Source organism: Drosophila yakuba, chromosome X, assembly GCF_016746365.2.
Source record: "Drosophila yakuba strain Tai18E2 chromosome X, Prin_Dyak_Tai18E2_2.1, whole genome shotgun sequence".
NCBI lineage: Eukaryota > Metazoa > Arthropoda > Insecta > Diptera > Drosophilidae > Drosophila > Drosophila yakuba.
Window position 1 is genome coordinate 20,636,656 of NC_052526.2, and position 22,541 is coordinate 20,659,196.

General features: G+C 38.6%; 1 protein-coding gene across 1 annotated transcript; it reads left to right on the forward strand.

The window, feature by feature from the left end:
• Positions 1-4,976: 4,976 nt before the first annotated feature.
• On the forward strand, positions 4,977-5,393 carry LOC6526128. Its single transcript, XM_002101909.3, has one exon. It carries the CDS (start codon positions 5,082-5,084, stop codon positions 5,355-5,357), a length of 276 nt encoding a protein of 91 aa, XP_002101945.1. The 5' UTR covers positions 4,977-5,081; the 3' UTR covers positions 5,358-5,393.
• Positions 5,394-22,541: the final 17,148 nt, after the last annotated feature.

A 22,541-nucleotide genomic window follows, 5' to 3' on the forward strand; every position in this document is an offset into this window, starting at 1 on the left:
CACATATATTTCATATGCATACACTCATATATGCTGATATATATGTATGTACACAGATACAGATATATGTATGTATTATCCTATATGCGCCATTTATTATATATTGCGGCGATTGCATCGCAACGACAATTTTGGCTCATTATAAATTTGCCTTAATTTTAATGCAAAATGTCTCTGCCGCAGTCCGTGGCCCATCTTCCCGTCTCTTTCTCCACCTAGTATGTATGCATATTGTCGTCTCTTTCGGCAATGTGTGTGTCTGGCACAGTGCCTTACATTTAATGCAGCCCAACTCCAGCTGGCATCGGAATGCGATTTCTGAACTGGGAACTGGGAACTGAGAGCAGGGAGCTGAGAACTCCAACTGAACTCCTCGCCACGAATTGCATTCAACTGCAGATTGCAGGCCGAGTCATCCGTCTAGCCTCTCTTTCGCCCCCGGATCTTGCCACTCCTTCGTTCGCTGTAGGTAATCATGTTGCTGACAGCATTATTCCCGCACAGTTCGCTCATCCTGACACCCTGGAAAAATGTTGCGGCGTATGACAGACTTTTGGCTCTTTTGATGCAATATCTGCTTGCCCAGTTTCTTTTTTTAAGGAGAACTAACAATTAATTTGAGTTGTGTTAACTATATGTATAAGATATGTATGTACATACATAAAATTCATTTTGCAGTCAAGAGAAACACATTTCTGATTTAAGCATTTAAGGTAGCTGCACTACCTCGCTTTTTGTAATAACTCACTGGATATTCCCAAAGTCGGATATCCAAATCACTTGCCTCACGTTGTATGTTAAATTGTTGCACGACAATGAGCAAGCTGCCGCCAAAAAAAAAAAAGGAACAGAGATGGAGAGAAGAAAAGAAAAGCCAGCAAAATGCACATGCCACGTAGTTATGCATATGGCGTTGTCCCAGGACCCCCGCCCGATCCCTGAAGCTGCAAAACCCCCCCGGGTCCTCCGCCACTGTACGTGTGTTCCAGGCAATTCACAAATTGAACGTACGAAATCACATTAGCCCCAACGTCAGCCCCAGTCCTCGGAATCAGCTCCAGATCCTGCCTGTCCTTTCAGCATCTTCGCTTGTTGCAGCGGCTCCTTGGGGAGAATGCCCATACCCCCATATACATATACCCCCAAATTTTCGCAGGCCGAGGACCCGGATCCTTAAACGGAACAGTACACTTAAAATATACAACCAATCATTGGTACTCACAAAGAGGTATTTACATCGTGCATTGATAATGAATTGATTAGAATGAATAATACTTATAGAGTATTTGAATATCGATTCCCTAAAAGTTGGAAAAAGTACTACATAACAAAAACATGTGTAGTTTTCATCACTAATCAATGTTTTTGAGTGTTTTCCATCGCTAACTGTTTCTTAGTATGTTTTTATCCTACTAGTAATAATTCAAGCTTATTACGTGATGCTAAAAAATAGTTGGATTATGAAACTTATGAGAGTAATTGTAAAAGCACAGCCATGATCCATAATTTATTCAAGCCATTTTCTTGACGTGTACCGGCATTATTTTGGCCGAACACGTACGGAGCCGCTGGCATTGGCCAATTGGCCTGGTCTGGTCTGGTCTGGTTTGAGTCCTTCTTGGTCCTGCAACCCTATATGTATTCCATATGCCCCTCTGCTGTGACGACGTGCTGCAGCAAAAGTTTTCCTTGTCTATTGATTTGAATTTGAATTTTTCGCCTAATTGCAAAAAGTGAGCACAAAGTGAAACAAGCGATGGCAGCGAGGGAAGGCGGGGCATTAAAAAGGAGTTCATGGGGAGGTTGAAACTCCTTCAGAGTAAATATTTTCCTCACACATTTCGAACAGAGGTAAAGTCTTACTAGATTTTTGATTGTCGAACCAACATAAAATTTATGAGAATTCTTTTTATTCTCTTCCCCTCATTGTCCATCAAACTTTCCTTAGGCTCCCTTTCACTCTTATCTCCCTCTCATCTGCCACTGACTATGTTTTGTAAGAAATAATTCCCCATAAATTCCAAAATTAATTGATCAAAAAACAAATGGCAAATTCCGAGTTGAGCTGAGCCGCAGGAAATATTAAAAAAAAAAAATAATGAGACTTTCGGGATTTGAACAGAGTGTGTTAAACATGAAATATACTGACAATAGGTGCGCAACAATTCTAAATTCAAAATTAAGTACTAGCTTTCATGTTAAGCCATCGCTATATTTTGATTTAAATAATTTCAATGTGCACTTAAATGCAAAATGTATTTATTTGGCCCTTGCCTTTTCCTCCTTGAACTGTTTGTTATGGTGCATCAACAATTGTTATTTCGCTTCTTTTGTTGTAATTTGGAAAAACATATTTATTTAGCTTGAGGCCAATGCAAAAACAAAATGTTCCATTCTATCTAGGAGTGGGCCTACGGTGGTGCTCAATACATTGTATACGTATACAAGTTCTAAGGATGAGAAAAAAAATTGTCTAATATTAAATGCATCATATCAACAGGAGTCCTTATTTCTTAATTAATTAAACAATCATTAATTCGATCGCTTACCTATTAAATACCTATTTTGTTGACCGCGACTGTGAGTGTTTTGTACATTTTCAATGCAAATATTTGCATCTGTGTCCGTGTCCATTTGTATGTTTGCTTGGATCAGAGCGGAATACAGCACACACTATATACACATAATATCGCATATCGTGCGAAATTGGTTTTATAGAATTTCTATGTTTTCTGCAAGTGTGCCGGGCAAACATTAAGCGCTAGATAGATGTACGTATAAATATCATAATAATAAAAATGGAAATCGAAATGGAAATAATAAGGGATGGACGTACATATATTTACCATGGGCTCGCATAGTTTTCGAATTGATTTCGCAAGTGGCGGACAAACAACTCTCGAAAGTGGGCGTTACGGATCTGAGTTTATTGAAAAGAAAGAGAGGGACGAAGGCGCACGAAAGAGATGAAGGTGAACGGCGGGAAAGAGATAGACAGAGATAGAGAGAGAGAGAGAGCAACACGCGGAGTGTCCGCCCACGCAACAAGGTAATCAAATGCAATTGAAAAACCAGCGCAAAAAGTTTATCCTTTGGCTTGCCTTGAACACAAGCGTTCCCGGTTCTTCTTCCGGTACACCCCTATTTTTACCCGGTCCACCCCAATGCCACCTATACCACCCATACCACCCATACCACCCATACCACCCATTCTACCCGCTCTACCTTCTCTACCCGTTCCCGCTTCACAACCGTTCTCTTCGATTTTTCACCCGGTTGCCATTGCAACGAATTTAATCAAAAGTTACAATTCCAATTGTCCGCAAGCGGGTCACTCGTGTTGCGTATTAAAAAAGTTCCCCTGCGGTGAGACTGAGATGGCTGCATTGGTTAAAGCGAGACGGACATTGAAACACTTACAATAAGTCTGTTTTAAGACAAATGTCGGCAATGCATGCCTTTTAAATTTAAGTGTGGAATGAATGATCTAGTAGAAAAGAACAACACGGATAAAGATCAGTAGTTAAATTGGATTTTTAGCGGCATTTAAGATTTATTTGATATAATCTAACTATTATATTCTTGCCTCTCCAGATAAATAATGTTTGGCCTAAGAAAAAGTTTTAGATCACACAAATGTATCCTACTATTGCACGCCTATTTTTCCCAGTGTAGATGGCAAAAGAGATGGAGCGATAGATAGAGTCGGCGTTTCATATCCGTGTTCTATGTAGGCCAAAAACAAAAAGGGCGAAAAGGAGCGCAGGAAGTGGAGCGAAGTGAGCCAAAAAGTTTGCCAGCTTAAATTGCAGCGATTGCAATGAACCGGATGGACAATCAATGCCGATACCACATCTATCTCTCCCTGTCACTCCCGCCACTCCTCTCTGTCGCACCAGGGAAAGCGAAACGATATCGAAGTATCGATAAAATCGAATCATTTGCGGGCATGTACAAGTGCGTTTCGAGTGCCCAAAAAAACAGCAACCAAAATTCATTTCCATTTTAGACTCTTTTTTCTATTGAATCTAAAGCACTTTTTAAACAGAGCTCAAACAACTTAAACAAACATAGTTTTGTTTAGCTAATTGTCCAAACAAATGTTATATGGCCAATAAATTAATCATTCGAAATTAACATCATTTATCTGTAAGCATTCGCTTATACTTTACATACAAATTTTATAAAGAAGCGCACATCAATGGATATAGGATAAGGTATTTAAATAAACTCTCTGCTTAGAATTAAAAAAAAAAATGTGTCAGGTTTGGTTTATGCCAAATACCCACTGTTGGGTTTCCCAAATCGAAGCAATTTTCTTGTCAACACTGCTTGTTTTGGCCTTTTCCCATGTCACTCCCTTAACCCACCGACTGCCGTCCATCAGCGTCATCAGCATGACCACTGGTCAGCCTTAACCGTCTGTGTTCCTTCGTTCTTCGTCCTTCGTCCTCCGTCCTGCGTCCTGCGTCCTGCGTTCTGGCATATGTGCCAGCTCCAAAGTCGAGTGGACTTTCCCTCTGCCGATAATGATGGGCCAACCGAACAATCAATTAACGCACTGCCAGCCATCAAGGTTGCTGACCCGGGGGCGGGGCGGTTTAGTCAGTGGGCGTGGCATTTGGCAGTTGACAGGGGGGGTGAACAGGGGTGATAAGGAGACGGAAATTAGGGAAGTCGAGGGAAAGCTGGAGGCGGTTCCTTCATGGTCAGCCGCATGCAAATGCGATTTGCTGCTGCAGTCTCCCCTTACGCAGTTTACGACTTTCTTCTTCAGATTCCCTTCCATTGGAAAAATGTGAAGGACTTTAAAGTGCTGAGAGTTTACCTAAATCGGTATTGATCGGTATATCAAAAGGTAAATTACTTCTCAACTGATTACAAAACTAGGTAAACATAACAAAGGATATATAGCGTTGCTTAAAGCCAAATATTGTAGACTTATTGTAGACATAGCACATATCATTTCCATTAGCATTAGTTGTCAATTAACGGCAGGGAAAATCCAGTTTACTTTTGAACTCCGTTTGGGCATGATTTTTGGATAAAAATTTCAGCAAAATTCAAATCGTTCGAGCACAATGGATGTGAAGCAGCAGTTGCAGCCGCAGGATGGCAGCAAGGACTTCGAGCTGGAGGAGCACATCGAGGACTTGAACCGAAACTCCAGCTTGACCACCGTGTGCAGCACATTTCCATTGACCTCGAGGATCGAAAGCCACCATCACTGGCAGCCGATGGACGTCGCTATTGGACAGGCGGGCCATCTCTTGGGACGCGAATTGGAAATGGACAGTGAGCGAATTGTCCAGCCGGCCATGTCCATTCCACTCGCCCTGAATGCCATACATCCTTGACGACAAACGTAATAAATTTCACTTATTGCCTAAGCACACGGAGTCTTTTTTTTTTTAAAAGTTAAATGATATGCAAGAAGTTATAAGAATACGCATACGACCCTTTGTACCAACATACCTATGTACATATACCTTAAAATGCATTGTTGCATCGATGAACGAAAATAAGTTAGTTAATTGTGCCTGGATAAACACTCGAATCGAAGCCAATAAAGTGCGCTTGACTTCCGGCAGAAATCAACAAGCCCTATAAATTCATCAACGCGCCTTCTAACACCTCTCGCATAATTGAAGGTAAATTAAGTTTGCTCTCCTCCACATCGATTGCGGCACATCGTTTGCTTTTCGGCATCGACGACGTGGCGGGCTCAAAAACGAAATTGCTATTTACAAACAATTTTACATATTTACGCGGCAACTGTTGACATTTTGCTATAAATTCACCCGGCCCTAGTCCGCCTACCGTCCACCGCCCTGCCCCGCCCCCTTAGACGAAGGCCAGTGCAAACAGAACTACACAGAGAAAAATATTCAGATGATGCATGCATATGAACCACACTCGTGTTCTTTCATTCCACATACTATGGGTTAATCTCGAGGAAGTTGGATTTAGCGGCATTTAAGCTGAATGCTGCACTTTGGAATAAAAGTAATAATTTGTGTGTATCGGTTAATTTGAAATTTACAAACGTGACTCGGTGTTGGTCCACTTCTAGTACGTCCCAAAAAATAGGCAAATAATTTAATTTAATTCTCTGAAGCATGCAAATGCAAATCATTTTATTAAAGAACATAATTCTCCGAAGAATGCAGATGCACAGCTTTGAAGCTCACATTTCCGGGCAGTGTGGCCCCACTTGCCATGCAAAAACTGCCCCGAACTGACTGATGGCTGACTAGATGGATGGCTTCGCTCCGTTCCTCCGCTTCTTGGCCTGAAGTAGTAGCTGTTGCTGTTGCTGGACGCTTATTGTTAGATGGATGGATGGATGATGTGTAGCTGTTGCTCCAGCCACGCCCCCAGCCCCTTCGAAAGTGCAGTGTTGTTGCAATCTATATGGTATGGTAGCATGGTATCTGGTGGAGAGTCCATGGCCAGGGACAGAGGGTCAGATAGAGTTGATGATTTGTGGCGCAAAATGCGAAACTGACAGCGCGCTTCCGCTTAAAGGAAATTGAAATCCTTCTTTGCACAAAATTGTTGACGTATTTACACACACTCCCCCACATATACGCACACACAGTGTGCGTGTGCCATCTTGGTTTTCATTTTTTTTTTTTTCGCTTCATTCTGTGATTCGCTTCACTCACTTGCAGAGGACATGTGAACTTTGGCCCAAAGGGAACTGTCACCTGGAATTTTGGGGGCCGTGGTTTTAGAACAGGCTGACTATCTCTGCCTCGGTATTTGTTAAAGTGTTAGAAACTCAATTATTCACTATCAGTATTATCAGTATTATTCAGTATACATAAAGTTGATAATTTAATTAATTTGCACATAAGTATAATTTGCACTAATATTTTGTTAAGTTTCCTGCACTTATCAACATAGTCCTGCGACTTTTCCTTCATTTTCGGCACTGGAGAGTGGCGTTGGGTCAGGGAAGTCGGGGAAGTTGGGGAGTTAATGGGCAGGTGCACTTCCGGCGGACATATGCTGATTATTTGCCCGATGTTGCCACCGATGGATGCTACGTGCCGCATGGCCGCCCCTACTCATTAGGCGCACAGCTGCAGCAACAATCGCAGCAACAACTGCAGCTGCAACTCCATTTGCAACATGCAGAGGGCAGCATCTGCTGGCAACACAGTAACACTGAGAGAAGTATATTTATTCCAATAGGTGAAGTCATTTATTACTGTACACTTCGTTTACAAATTATCACCTTTAACATACGGAGATAACACTATTTCATATTGTAGGTTTAAAAATAAAGTAAATAATATCTCATATATTATTTATCATATTTCTGCCAGTTTCCCAGCGAAGTTCAAGTGCATCAGTATTATTATTACTGGCTGTGTGTGGGAGTAAGTGAGTGGCAAGCCGACTGGCCACCGCAATTGTGCGTTCAACTCTGGCCAGCCGGAGATAGAAACTGAAGGATGCAGATGCAGCGCACAGTGGGATGAAATGATTTTGTGGCAAGCAAATTAATTTTTAATTTATTTATATTAAAATTTGGCTTGAAGTATATTTTCTACTTCTAATTCCCCAATATAATAAAATAAAAGCATAGAATAACGACGTTACAACTCATTTCTGCATAACTGAACTTATCTTTTTCCATTTAAAAATATAGTAATATAAAAACGATGGAAGTTTACCTTAAAATGTAATACATTTTTTGCCCAAAAAGTAGTCGTTTTCGCCCAATGTGCAGTGTAAATACGCAAAATACAGCACGTATTTAATACACTATGCCACAATAATTCAATCAATATTGTGTTGGTTAAAACAATTTTAGTTTATTGTATTGAATATTAATCAATGTGTTTGAACATAACTAAGCCGTGAAAAATTGGTTAAATATAGAAGCATGGGTGGTATTTGTACATTCAATAAAGCAATCGATCTCTTCATTCTCTATTTATTAAGAATTTATCGAATTTTGTTGGCTTTGTTTACTTTTCTTTATATGCACGTTCTTGTTAAAGTATCATGGTTTTTACATATAATCCAAAAATGTTTTTCAGCTTTTTAATTATAACATTGCTATGAAATACAATTAAATATTCCCTTACTTTCGTTGTTTAGCCCAACTTCAAAAACAGAATACCATCCAGATAAGGGGAATGAAAAAGTTTGCAGTTTCGCTGATGGGTGGTAAGGTGCGTGGCAAGGTGGGAGGTGCTGGGAGGTGGGGGAGTGTCATACAGGGTCACCTAATTGGTTGCATGCCACAAGGATCGAGGGAACGAGAGAGATAGTGTGGCAATCAACGAATGACCAGGGGCTTAACCCGTGTGTATACGACTGTGTCGGCATCATCGGTTCGTCTCACGTCTGCGGTGTTTTTTTGTTTCCACCACCCCCCACCCCCCTTTAAAGGACCCCCCCCCCCAGGCCATGGGGGGTGGTGGCCTCCCCTTTGGCGCGCCCCTGGCCAGCATCTGTATTTTGACAGTTGCCAAAACTCCAGGGAGGGTAAAGGGCGACCGTCATTCGACTGTAACTAAACATTTTTGTTCTGCCTTGTCTCGGCTTGCTAAGCACCTTTCAAACGAGATCCCCAACTCCCCCAGTATGTGCCCCATACACTTCCCCCGCTGCTCCCCACTTTTCCCTGCCAATTGCACCGGAGTTCAATTAGAATTTGTCAGTGGCTGCTGTTCTCCGCCCAAATCTGTGGTCAACCATACAAACAAATAGGAAAAAATCTTCAACAAACCAAAATATAGTAGTAGTATCCTAAAAAAAAAATTAAAAGAAGACACAAGCGAGTTGAAAATCAAATATATAAAATAAATTCCAAGGGAACAGTAAATGTTTCCAACAGGGAAGCTAAATGAAGTCATTAAGGTTTGAATGCACTTACTTACGCAAAACTTGAATGAAATTTCCATTATTCATTTTATTATTCACTAATTAATTATGGATTATTAAAAGCCGAAATATCTTTTAAATTATTTAGTATGTTTGTGTAGCTCAGGTTGTAAACGAATTTATAGATATTGCCTCTTGAAATTTCCTTCGGAAGCCCTTTGAATTAGCAAATATACCCGTACGACCTTAATTCCATTTGGGAAGGTATTAAAAACCATATCGAAAAATAGTTGTACGAATGGGTAAAAGGCTTTTTCCAGACCGAACGGCATAAAAATCCCGGCAAACCCCAAAAAGGTGATGGTTCATTTGGTTGTGGGCTTTGGCTGTGATTTTGCTTTGGGCCATCGTTTGGCCATTGAGCTTTTGCGGTGGTTTTACCATCGTAACAGAAAAATATGAAATGCATTGGGCTAATACCCATGCCCTCCCCCTTCGCCTCACCCCATGCCTTTCGACCCTTCGATCTGCCTGTCTCTTTCTCTCTGGACTCTTTGCACCTTAACCGCAGTTTACTGTGGCTCCATGCTCCCCGCTCCCCGCTCCACGCTCCATGCTCCATACTCAATGCTCCATGCTCCATGCTCCATGCTCCATGCTCCATCTAGTCATCGATGGTCATTCATCTAACTGCTGTCTCTCGCTCTCGCCGGGCAGCTGGGAACCCTCTGAAAGTCCTCCCCTGGAAGGACCTCTGTCTTGGACATGCCTGGTCATAAGGACCATTCTAATCCACTTTGTTGAAAATACACCGGTGCATATTGAAGAGTCTGAAAGCATTTCCAGGATTCAGAGGTGTAGGCTATAAAATGTGCTAAATTAGCAACGTTTTCGAATGACGCAAATTGACCGTGGTTCCCCTTTAAAATAACACTTATAAATTTAAATATTGGAGGCGTAAAAAATGGACATGGGCAAAAGCTAACGAGAAAAGTCACAAGGCATTCAATTTAAATTTTAATGTATATTTTATTAGTAAAATATATACTTAAAGTCACAAGGCATTCAATTCAAATTTTGATGTATAGTTTATTAGTAAAATATATACTTAAAGCAAACAAATATAAAAATCATGGGGCTATTTATTAATAGTTAAAATATTTTTAAGCTTAATAAGACATATAAAAAGATGCATGTAACAAGTATATTTAGCAAACACGTTGCAAGGATAACAGATGAGTTTTACTTATAAAAAATCTTTAAACAAATCATTGCATTGAAACAAAAACATAGATATTAAATAAGATTATATTACGAAAGATATAAAGATACCGCTATACTTCAATCAAATTATTATTATCGCCTATTTGCAGGGTCCTTGACCGATCCCCTGTGCCAACGCCTCTGGCAAACAGGAAAAGGACTCTGGCCTGAGCTGCGTTTTGTGGAGCGTTTTAAGTTTAGCGCGATGGCGACATGGCCCGGCTGCGAGGGGCTCTCCGCTGATGGCTTAAAGGGTCTCGTCCTGTGCATATCGATTTGATGTGATTTTCATTAAAAACTCAGCACAGGTAGCAACAAAAAGGGGGGCAGGGGGGCAGGACCAAAGGAACGACTGAAAGCCACGCAGTGCACAAAACCACGTGAGTGGTTCAGGTTTTTAGGGGGCTTCGAACTTATTTTTTTATACCCAGCTATTGAAAAGAAAATCGTTATAAAATCAGCTTTGCGATGCTCAAAAAAAAAGCAGAGCTTACTAAAAGAAAACAACGAAATCAACAGCAAAAAGAGGACTGGGAATTTTTGATAACTCCGACTCGGTTTTAAATACCTCTTAAAAACGGCTTTACCCATAAGCCCTTCAAATGAGTTCACAGCTCATGCTCTAAAAGTCTTTTTAGTTTATTGAACATTTCAAATAAAATGATGTCTTGCAATAGTTGCCTTAAACTGCGTTTATTCTGTAGCATATGTTTTGCGGAAATAGCTCTCAAATTTCACATTTGTAGCATACCCATTCCAAAATACAAAGTATCAAAAATGACAAATAGAAAAACGATGAATGGGCCAAAAAGCGGAAGCAGCTGCACATTAGCCAAAGAGTTTGGGATCGGGATTTAGGTTTCAGGACTCGGGATTCGGAACTCGGAACTCGGAACTCGGGATTCAAGGACCGAGGATTGCCATTGAGTTGGTGTCCTACGTGAGCAGTCAAAGTTCGGCCCCAAAGAAATTAAAAACAAACAAACAATCGATTATTAGCACGCATACGCATACCGAAAAGGGTTCAGGATATGGTTTTTTAAGGATGGATTTATTCCCCTTTTCTGTGCGTGTGCTAAGTGAGTTTTTTTTGTTTCTTCTCTTTGAGATGTCTTTTGAGAAGTTTAAAACTCGGACACGGTTTGCGTATTGGCCAAAAAGCGTCGTTGCATCAGCTTGAGCCGCTCTTCATTGTTTGCTGCTGAGCTGGTGGACTGAAGGGTGGACTGAAGGGTGGACTGAACGGTGGAATAGGGGGGGTCGCGACGGGCGGTACAGAGCAGGAAAATCTGTTTTCCGTTCGATATTTTCACGCATGATTTATGACCCCGTTAACAAGTAAAAGTCTCAACGTGCAGCAGCATCCGACCAGGCCGGTCTACAACTTGAAAAATGAATTTCTCGTTTTCATCCGCCCACTACCACCGTCACGCCCCCGTCTCCCCCACTTTTTACACTTTTCCCGCTTTTCCACGGAAAATGAAGTGGCAGCGAGGCACGTAGAATTTGGGCGGAAGGGACTGAAAAACAGGGACAAGCCGCATAAAGTTGCCGAAATAAAGCTTAATTTAAAGACAAACATTTGTGCATAACAGCGACAAGGACACGGGTTCTTCCCGAGAAAATGGCCGGGGATATCCCTACCAGCCAGCAATAGGAGTACATTAGCTGGACACCCGCCCACAGAACGGCAGCTGAAAACCCCTTTAAGGATACCGAGTCGCTTGGTCGGGTAGACAATCCTCCTTCACACCAAGTTTGTTGGATAGATTAAAAACTAATTTTAGTCTATGTCGAAAATTGCATTTGGATGTGAAAAATACATGTATAACCGATCTCTTTGATGCTTTCAGTGCCTACAAAATAGGCAGATGTTATGATTGTATTATCGCAAGAAAAGTAATTAAATTAGGCATACAGATGGGACCAATGAAAAGTATATCTGTACTTCAGCTCATAACATAAATCTAAAGTTATAAAAAATTATGCATTTTATGCGCCATATTTAAAGAAGATTGTATTTTGTAAAGCCATTTAAAAAATGCAAGCATTAGACCGAGTAACTTTGTGGATTTAAGACATCATCGAAATTTAAAAAATAAACAATAAATCCTTATTATATGGAGAAAAAAGTGTTTGTTGCGCTTTTAAAAAGAAATGAGTTTAAACTTTAAAGTTTTGAATGATTTTTCACATTTTTTTATGAAGCTAAGAAAAAATGCTGACCGCTACAGCTTCAAATTTGTTAGGCAGCATAAGTGAAGTCCAACAATTGCGGTTCTTTCTCAACTTTCTAGCCGCTTATTCTGTCATTTTCACTGTGAAACAATGTCCTTCAAAGTATTATTTATCTTAGATCTAAAAAACAATTTTAAAGAACACAATATGAATGTTACATATTTAATAAAGCGATGTTATTCTATATATATACAAATGGTACTAACTTTTATATACAGTGTGCATCAATCCATTAGATTTTCTTAACATTTTTAAGCAAATTAACATTAGTCTGCAGAAAAGCGTCGAACCCATTTGTGGGAATATCAATATTATGTCCAAATATATGCGTTAGAAGTCTACGAGTGACCAGTTCGTGCGGTTTCTCTAAGTGTAGCCCTGCGTGCAACAAAAGCAAGCGAAAGGCAACTGGGATGCTGGACACACAAGTGACTGCCTGCAAAAATATAACAAAGAAAACCTAAAAAGACAAAGTCCGGCCGAGAAAGCATTTCTTCTCCCGTTCGTGTTTGCGTTTGTGTTTGCGTTTGCCTTGGCCATGGCCAAAATGTTTGCCTGATGTCCCAAGCCACGTATCAAAAGGGGAACGAGAATTAAGAGGGAAGTCGCTGGCTCGAAAAGGGAAAAGTTGGCCGCTGCTTTATGAATTTTACATATGTTTCTCCCGCCGAATCTGAAACCAAAAAGACAGGGGCATAACCAACCAAAATGAAATAAACATTAGAAAGAAATAAACCCACGCGAAAAGAGGGGAAGTCGGAAATCCATACAAATCAGAAAAGTAAAAGGAATAACAACAACAACAGTCATAACGAAACTTAGCAGGTGTGCCCCAAAACGTAATGGTTCAGATGCACGGAAAAAAAAGTTGTATGATGTTTTAGATGGCATTAAAACAAACTGATGGCAACCTGATTTCATTAAAATTAATACAATTTAAACGAACTATTATTTTCTATTAGCTATTTAGTAAGAATGTAATATATCTCTAAAGACACATAATTCCTATGTTTGCATATTATGAATATTTTAATGTTGGCTTGCCATTATTATTGAAAATAAATCATTTAAAATATAAGATAGCAATCTTTTTCTCAGTGCACTGATGGAGGGCTAGTTGCGAGGGGTGAGAAGTGAAAGGCCGGGATAAGCGACTCCCAACATTGTCATCAATCATCGCAACTCGCGCCCACGCAGGAAAATGGTGCCCAGGGGGTGAAACAAGTGAAAGGGGGGCTCGGAAAATGGGAAATGGGAAATGGCAAAAGGAAAGCGAACTGGGCTGCTGTTTGGACTCCTTTGGCCACTCACGAATCATGGCTTCATGCTTTTCAAGCCTCAACTGTTTAAATAGGTCAATGGGTATCGCCATGGGGTATGCCCAAAATCTTCAATTCTTAAGCCCTTTTCAGACCGAATTTTAAGGATGAGCCCATTAAGTTTTTAATTGTAAGAAAGCTAGTTAATATTCAGAAATGTACTTGTACTTTTCCCCCTTGATATAATGTGTAATTTTTCGGTGTAGAATTCACTTTCAAAACGGGCAATAACTCCAAGTGCTGGGTAATATTCTTATCGAGTGTGCCAGTTAGTTAGTCCTTAGACATAGGGGTAATCCTCTTGATTCTTTGCAACAGTTGTTGAAAATGATAGCAGAAGCGGCAAACCAATTGCTGAGGGACTCACGAACGCTCCTCAGCTTCTGCTCCTGTTTTCCAGCGGACTAACAAATATTTTCCAAGGCTATTTCTGGCTATTTTCAAAGCTGAAATAAATAGCCATAGTCAACCTTAAGCGGTTATCATTTGTAGCGGTTATACAAAAGAGTTATGACTTTTAGGTGAAATTAGTGACAGCCTTTCAAAAATATTGTACACATTTACCATTTAAAAAATTTATAAAAAATTTAAGCACCATGTATTTTAGTTCATTAGCACTGCAAACCTCCAAGACCATAACCACAACTCACTACTCTAGTTTGGCTACTTTTCCGACTAGAAAGCCGACAACGCTGATTTTCAGGTGCTCGGCACGCGTGTATTTGATGGGCCTTTGGGAATCCATGGGCGTGGGTGTTTGGGGGTGGGAGTGGGAGTGGGAGTGGAGGGGGTAGTAGGCGTGGCTGCCTCCTGTTTGTTTGCGCTTAATTCGCGCCGCTCCGCGTCAGGGGCACTCAACCATGTTGGGCAACCGGTACGCGTACCTGTGGCAGGCCGTTAACTAAGCGCACGGCAAATGTTTGCCAGCCTGCAAGACGTTTAACCACACTGCAAGAAATAAAATGAAAATTCCTTTATAAGTACAAACATAAACTAGGTATCAAAAGAAAAACATAGGAACTAATAAAGAACGCTATGTAAAGTGCATCGACTATTTAGCAGCTGATAATGTATATTTTTAATGAATATATAATATATTCTTTATATGGCCGTAAACGCTTCATTACATTCTATATAGAATCGAATAAATAAATAATAATAATAAATAATAATAATAAATAATAATAATAAATAATAATAATAAATAATAATAATAAATAATAATAAATAATAATAATAAATAATAATAAATAATAATAATAAATAATAATAATAAATAATAATAATAATAATAAATAATAATAATAAATAATAATAATAAATAATAATAATAAATAATAATAATAAATAATAATAATAAATAATAATAATAAATAATAATAATAAATAATAATAATAAATAATAATAATAAATAATAATAATAAATAATAATAATAAATAATAATAATAAATAATAATAATAAATAATAATAATAAATAATAATAATAAATAATAATAATAAATAATAATAATAAATAATAATAATAAATAATAATAATAAATAATAATAATAAATAATAATAATAAATAATAATAATAAATAATAATAATAAATAATAATAATAAATAATAATAATAAATAATAATAATAAATAATAATAATAAATAATAATAATAAATAATAATAATAAATAATAATAATAAATAATAATAAATAATAATAATAAATAATAATAATAAATAATAATAATAAATAATAATAATAAATAATAATAATAATAATAAATAATAATAATAAATAATAACCATGATTTCAATGATAAACAAAATCTCGATCTTGAAGAGTGGTAAAAATATTAAAAGATAGCGCATTGATTATTATATTAATGAGCGGTAAAAGTAAACACACAAATACCTTTACCATAAAGAAAAAACCATAGAGCTCAGCGGCTGAATTTCTTTCAGTGCATGCTTATTAAAACCAGTCAGTGAACCCGTTGGCGTTGTAAAGGCCACAGGGGGCATGCCACACTTTTCGCTTTCCCTTTCGCATGGCGATTAGGTTAAGGGGCGTGGCAGGGTCTCAAACCCCATCAATATTTATAATGTTAGTTTTAAATTAGCGCAAAATAAACGACTGGCAAATATTGAAACAATCTCAGGCCTCATTCATCCCAGGGCTCCTGGCTCATTGTGCTAAATATGATTTAATCTTTGGCGAGGTGCACTGTGCATGTGCCGCAGGCTCACCAGTATTAACCCCTCGCAGCCCCCTTAACCCTCTGGGGGCCCTTCTGCTCACAAGAACAACCGCAAGTCTCTCAATCAAAAGCACACAAAGCCAATGGCTGAAAGCTGGGAAATGTGGCAAATAAATGGGGCTGAAGGTAACAAACGCAATTAATTCAAATGTAATATTGATGCGCGAGAGAACTGATATCTAGCTGTTTGGTAAAGTCATTATCTCAAAAAACGAATTCGATTTTTTTTTGAAAATTGGCTCCAACTAAAAGAGTTGTATTATATCAAAAAAGTTTTTAAGTTTGAATTTGATTATTATGTATATAACTTAACTTAACTCTTAAATATATTGTGAATACAAGTCATTGAAACTATTCCACTTTTACGGCTTCTCGTTGATCTAAATAACAATATAAAATGTCAAAACATCTAAAAAGAAAACTTCGTTTTACTATTGAGTGTAATAATTAGCTACAAACCTTCTTCTAATTGTTTGTATTACCCCCTAATTGTCTCAACACTCTTAGATTTCTGGCTGCTGCCACAAGGGCCAAGAAAACCCACCGCAATATTATTAATTTTCGTGGCATGCCAGCGAATTAATTGGTATCCGATTTGAAGTCAGCACAATTTAGCCGCGTCTTGCGGGAAATCCTGACAAACCCAGAATGCTTTGGCCAATCGCACGGGTATTGTGTGCACAATATGTGTGGAGTTGGAGTTGGCAGGTTCTTCTGGTTGAGCTACCGTTGCGGTTTGTGTGGTCGAACCGCAAAGCGAGTTACAAAAAACTACGAAAGGACCAAAACAGCTCCACCCCAATATCGACAGCCGCCCGCATAATTTTTACCTGGGCTGTCCTTTATTTCAATACCTCTCAGCAAAAGGGTAGAGCGGCATATCATATATCACATAATGATATATCGAATTGAGAAAGACTAGCATAAATTGCTATCACTATGAAAATATTGCCTATATGAAATAAATATATATGTGTATCCTATACATTTTATGTCCGAATATCAGTTGTCTTTAAAATGCCAAAAAAAAAACAATGAAAATTTGAAATTCAGTTCGTAAAACTGCTCATTACTGTTTTAGTTCTTTCGTTAATAAGTTGCGATAATTCCTCTGCTACTTCTGCACTGCTTCTACTGCACACTTTAGTCACAAATGAGAGTATCTCCATTTCGAACTAGTTATCTTTCAGCGGGGTATCTTTTTTGGTGTGTATAGTTTTTGCTTTTTAAACATTTGCAGCATGTTATTGATACGTTTGCGATGCGCACCACAAATCACAGTCCAATTAAATGCCCAGTCGGACTCCAATTAAAGCTGCCACAGCCAGAGGGACGCTCCAATTGGAACCCCGTTCAGGGGCGTTGGCCAAGGGGGGTTTGGCCAAAAGAAGAAGAGCATCTGCAGTTGCAAGCTGGAATACGTAGCAGAAACTTTTTCGACTGGCGAAAGTTTCGATGTCGCTTTGTCGAGCGCCAAATAAACCAGTTGCACTTACCCGAACTCAACCCAAAAACCCATGTACGAATTCCAGAAGTCGAGCTGTATATATATATCTATATATTGTATATATATTTAATAATATATGTATACATATGTATGTATATTCAATCGTGTTGTTGTATGTGTTAGGGACGGCACTCGAAACGTAGCACCAAATTTACGACGTGTACGTGAAAATTATTTGCCACAAAAAATTATAACAGTCGTGTGTTAATTTTCATTCCCGAATTTATTAGCCCAGATGAAATCTTGAAATGTGCTTGAAATGTAATTTTATTATTAAAAGTCTTGTCAAACTTACAAAAAGCACAATATATATTTTAAAAAGTGTTTAAACCGTAAAGTCTGTCCTATTTGCCTATTCACCTTTTCCATTCGTTTATTTTTCGGAGTAGAATAGAAATTCAGTTTTTCTAATTTATCTAGACATTTAAATATATACATTAAATTTAAATATAACGGTTACTCGTCGAAAAAGAATGTATTTAATTCGTTTAAAAATAAAGGAAAAACAGTAAGGAGAATGAAGAAAGCATTTTCAATGCTCTTAAGTATACACATGTATTCTTAGTCAGGATCCGTATCCAAGTCGACATTTGTATCTGCATCATTTGTATCTCTTGGTCTTTGTAGTGTTAGGCCTCGAAAGATTAATGGCGCCACGGGGTCTGCATCTTAATCGCAGCAAATGTAGCAAGTGTCATTTCCCAAAAATGATCCACTCGACTCGTGGACGATATTGCCGCCATATTTATTATTGACTTCGGTACATTTAAATTACATTTTTGACCAATCAACTCATCGAAAAAATCGCAGCAGCCAGAGCAATTAGGTAATTAGGTTTAGTTTGTGTATGCCGTGACTTAACTTTCATTTGCAAGGCTACCGCTCCATTTTCCACCATTTTCATGAAAATTAAACTAAACTATATAAACGTTTGTGTTTGCTGTTTCGCTTTTTCCAGCAATTTGTTTTTGTTGCAATTTTTAGACAGTTTTCGGGCAACGTCAAAGCCAACAGCGACCGTGCTGCCTCAGTCGACGTCGACTTGGACGTCCTTGCAGCTCCTGATTTTGCTGTTATTTTAGTCCTTTTTCATGTGTGTGAGGTATTTATACCCGTTACTCGTAGAGTCAAAGGGTATACTAGATTCGTTAAAAACTTCGTTCCAGGTAGAAGGAATCGTATATATTTATTATATATATTCTTGAGCAAGTTCAATACCCAAGCCCCATGTCCGTCCATCTGTCCGTTCGTCTGTCCGTATGAACGCCTCGATCTCACGATCCATAAAAGCAAGTGATATTGAGCATGTTAGTTTGTTTCCTGATGTTGCCACGCCCACAAGCCGCCCAAGACTGTAACGGCCCCTATTTTAAAAAATTTTTGAATTTTCTTCCTTTTATTATTGTTTTTTTTCCAATATCTATCGATAACGGGTATCTGATAGTCGGGAAGCGCGACTAAAGCTTTCTCTCTTGTTTTTTTTTTGCAGGAAGGTCCGCTTAAGAGCGTAAAATGCATGGAGTTTATATAAAGTTTATTGTAACACAAAAACGTAGAACTTTTTGATGTTTTATTAATTAACTTTTTGCATTCTACCGGAGGGGCGGAAAATTCAGAGGAAGGGGTTCGGAAAAACGGGCAGGTTCGAGGTTGGGAAGCGAAAATAGTTGCTAGCATGTGGTTAAAACTTTGATGCCTGCTCCAGTGACGTACACTCACACATCCTTTGAGCATATTAAAATATTTATGATTGTGCGAAAGAGAGGGTATTTTGCAGAAAGCGAGCGCGAAGGAGAGAGAAGACGAATTTCCCAGTCTAAGCAACTTTTCCACAGTCAAATGCATATTTGCACCAGAAAGAAATCAACAACTCGAAATTTTGTATTTTTCGTTTCGATTAGATATTAGATATTAGTATATATTGTACGTTTACAATAATTGGGAATTGCTAAAAAGTTGCATTCGAGTGGCATACCATTAAAAACGATGATTGGTGACCCACTTTCACATCGGTTTTGCTCAGTGGAAGCACACACTTTTTTTGGGCAAGTACTTTGCCATCTTTCGCTTAATTGCTCGTAAAATGTGAAAAAGTAGGAAGTTTTCAAAGAGAAATGTACGGGCGAAATAGCCAAACACTTGGTCCAAACAACAAAACTTTCATCAAAAGCGAAGAAATTGGCAAAAATGGAAAAAAAATAACAGCAACTCAAAGACGCTGGCAAGTAAAAAATAAATAAAAAGCAACAACTCAAAGAAATCTGGGAAAATGATTTGATCGAATATATAATAAGGTAGCCAGGGCCAATACTCATTAATATATGATTGAGTCTGGAGAAAGAGCGGGCCTCTCGGTTGCGACTCCATTATAAATCTTCGAAAATATGCCATAAATAATGCAAACAATTTGCCGGCATAGAAAACCCAACTGGCAAAGGAAAACTCTCTGCGAAAAGCCGGGGCACAAAGCGAACTGCAAAACGAAAACGAAACAAAGGACCCACAAAGAAAATTCTGGGCTGGAATGGGGCGGTAAAAGTAAAGTATAGACAACAACAAACAACAAACAGCAAACGCAGAAATGTAGAATCCACTTTGGTCCGGTTGCGCATATGGAAACCCAAACACTCTCTATAAGAATATTCCATAGTTACATTTTCAGATCACTTAATAACTCTGCTTAGAAGATTTGGCCAGTAGTAGCAAAGGTTCGATATGTTTGCTATACACATACTTTTATGTATTTTCTTTACTAAACTGTCAATTGACGGCTCTTAAATGGCTTGTGGAAGTATATTAAAAATATGTGTCATTGGCCAAAAGTCCCAGTGACATACGTACACTTCATAAAGGCCAAAAATCAAGTGGCAAAGCCCGGTTTCATAGGGTAAGCCCATGCACAGACCATGCAAAAACAATTGCCGAGGCAGTCAAACTTGTATTTTTGCGCGGCAATAAAAAATAAAAACAACAGCAGCAGAACTTGGCATGTTTTTCTTTTTTTTTTCCCCCGGCAGAGCAGAGAAGAGTGCGGGATTAACACAGGAGCAAAGATGGAAAGTCCGTGTGAAAAGTGGGGGGGGAAGGGGAAACTGGAGGGAAAATGGGGGGAAACTGTGCGCAGCATAACGGAACAACAAAGCGCACCAGGCACGAGTACAAAAGTACAATAAAATTGCATACGAAAGCAGTTTACTGCAGACGAAAAAATTAAATTAATGAAGAAAAATGGTAATAAAGCGTTAGTCACGTGTGTGCCCCCTCTCTTTCTCTTTCTTTTTCCCTCTCGCTCTCGCTCTTCTTCGTCCGTCTGTCTGTCTCTTTTGTAGACGGGAGTTAGACACAAGGACTTAAGCCAACAAATCTGTGAGTAGTTGTAAAAAGGACGAACAGCTGCAAATTAAGTATGCGCGCTGTAAAGGACATAAACTTACGAATTTTGACTGGAAATAAACAGCAAGAGCTTCTCTGAAATGGACATGGCTTTTAATTCGCCCAATGAGGTGCACTGCCAGAAAAAGTGTGCACGCTAATTGGATTTGGCAAAACAAAGCAAATCAATAAAAGCAAACAAACGCTCTAAAATTAGTATTATTTTAAAATAAAGCATATATTATAGAATGTAACATAAGACATTATATAAATATAATACCAAAAAAAAAGCAATTAACATAAATGCTTTTGGCATTTTTTGCATTGTTGTTAATATAATATAGAGTTCAGACTAACCTTCCTGTACAAGTACACGCATTTAAAAGCTTATTAACAGCTAATTAATTGTGCCAGCTTTAAAACTTATAAGCATCATCTGCTTATGAAAAAACTCAGAGAGGATAAAGAAGTTTCCGAGCTGCTTTAATTGAATTGCCATTGAATTGATGAAACCCTTTCAAATTAGATTAAATACATATAAACGCTTGTACAGCATACTTTGAGGCTTTTCGATGGCCGCTCATTAATTTTGCAGGATTAGCAATTAAACACATGTAGATATACCCTGGAAACTGCTTTAATATGCCTGTGTGTGTGTGTGTGTGCAAGTGTGCGGGTGTGCGTGTGTAGGGGACTTAATCCCATTATTAACACTTTACATGGCCAGCGATTTGAGGGGCAAATCGCGCGGCTCGGAAAATCATTGGAGTGCACATCGCATCGTGCAAATTGACAATTAAATATCAACTTGGTTAACTTTTATGCATGTGGCATTTTGGCCATTGCAATGGCCCGCGATGTTTTGCATGTTGGCCAGTGTTGATTAACGGCTAATTAATGGGGGCAGGGCTTTAAAGTCGCATAAATTATGCGCATTAAGTCAATGAAATGGGGTAGCTGGATATACGGGAAGCTTTTCCACTGTTTACACCACAAATATGCCTCAAAAGCAAATCAAGCATAATCAAATTATTTCCACTCGATTGGTGTTTATTGATAAATTACGCCACAAACAATATTTTGATAACATCAATTATAGTCACCACTGGCACTGCCAAGCGAATCTGCCCCCCTTTTTCCCCACCCAATTTCCCACCCTCTCCAAGGAAATACCATTGAGGAAACTAAGACCCAAGGATTTCTTTGCTCGCTACGGGAGGAAATAAACAAGAAGGGACAAAAAAAAAACACAAAAAAAGTTTCATTGATGTGGAAAGGTCCTTCCATTGTCACGCATTACCCCAGCGTTAGTAGGTGCTAATCGAGGACACATGCATGGCCCGAGTCCATAATTATAAATAGAAGCCGACTTGGGGAAAGCCTCGATTTCCCACACTCAAACCTCAACCCTCAACCAAGGAACATTTATGACTGAGTAAAACAATAATTTGTGACTATTTAAAGCCTTTTGAAAATGTACAAAAATATTCCAATATTCCAATGCATAATAAACAATAGCAAAACGAAGAGTTGCCAAATTTAAATGGAGATAATTGCAGGAAAAGAAAATGTAGGAATTAATAACCTTTGTTATACATTTTTTTTTACTTTTTCGACGTTATGCGAATAAGCCCAGTCCATGATAACAATCCGTTTGTATGGGTCTCAATAAATTACCCATAAAAATTATCTTCCCCATTTTTAAAGACTCGCCAATGGTGGGCCAAAAAAAAAAAAAGCAGCAAAAAAAATTGGG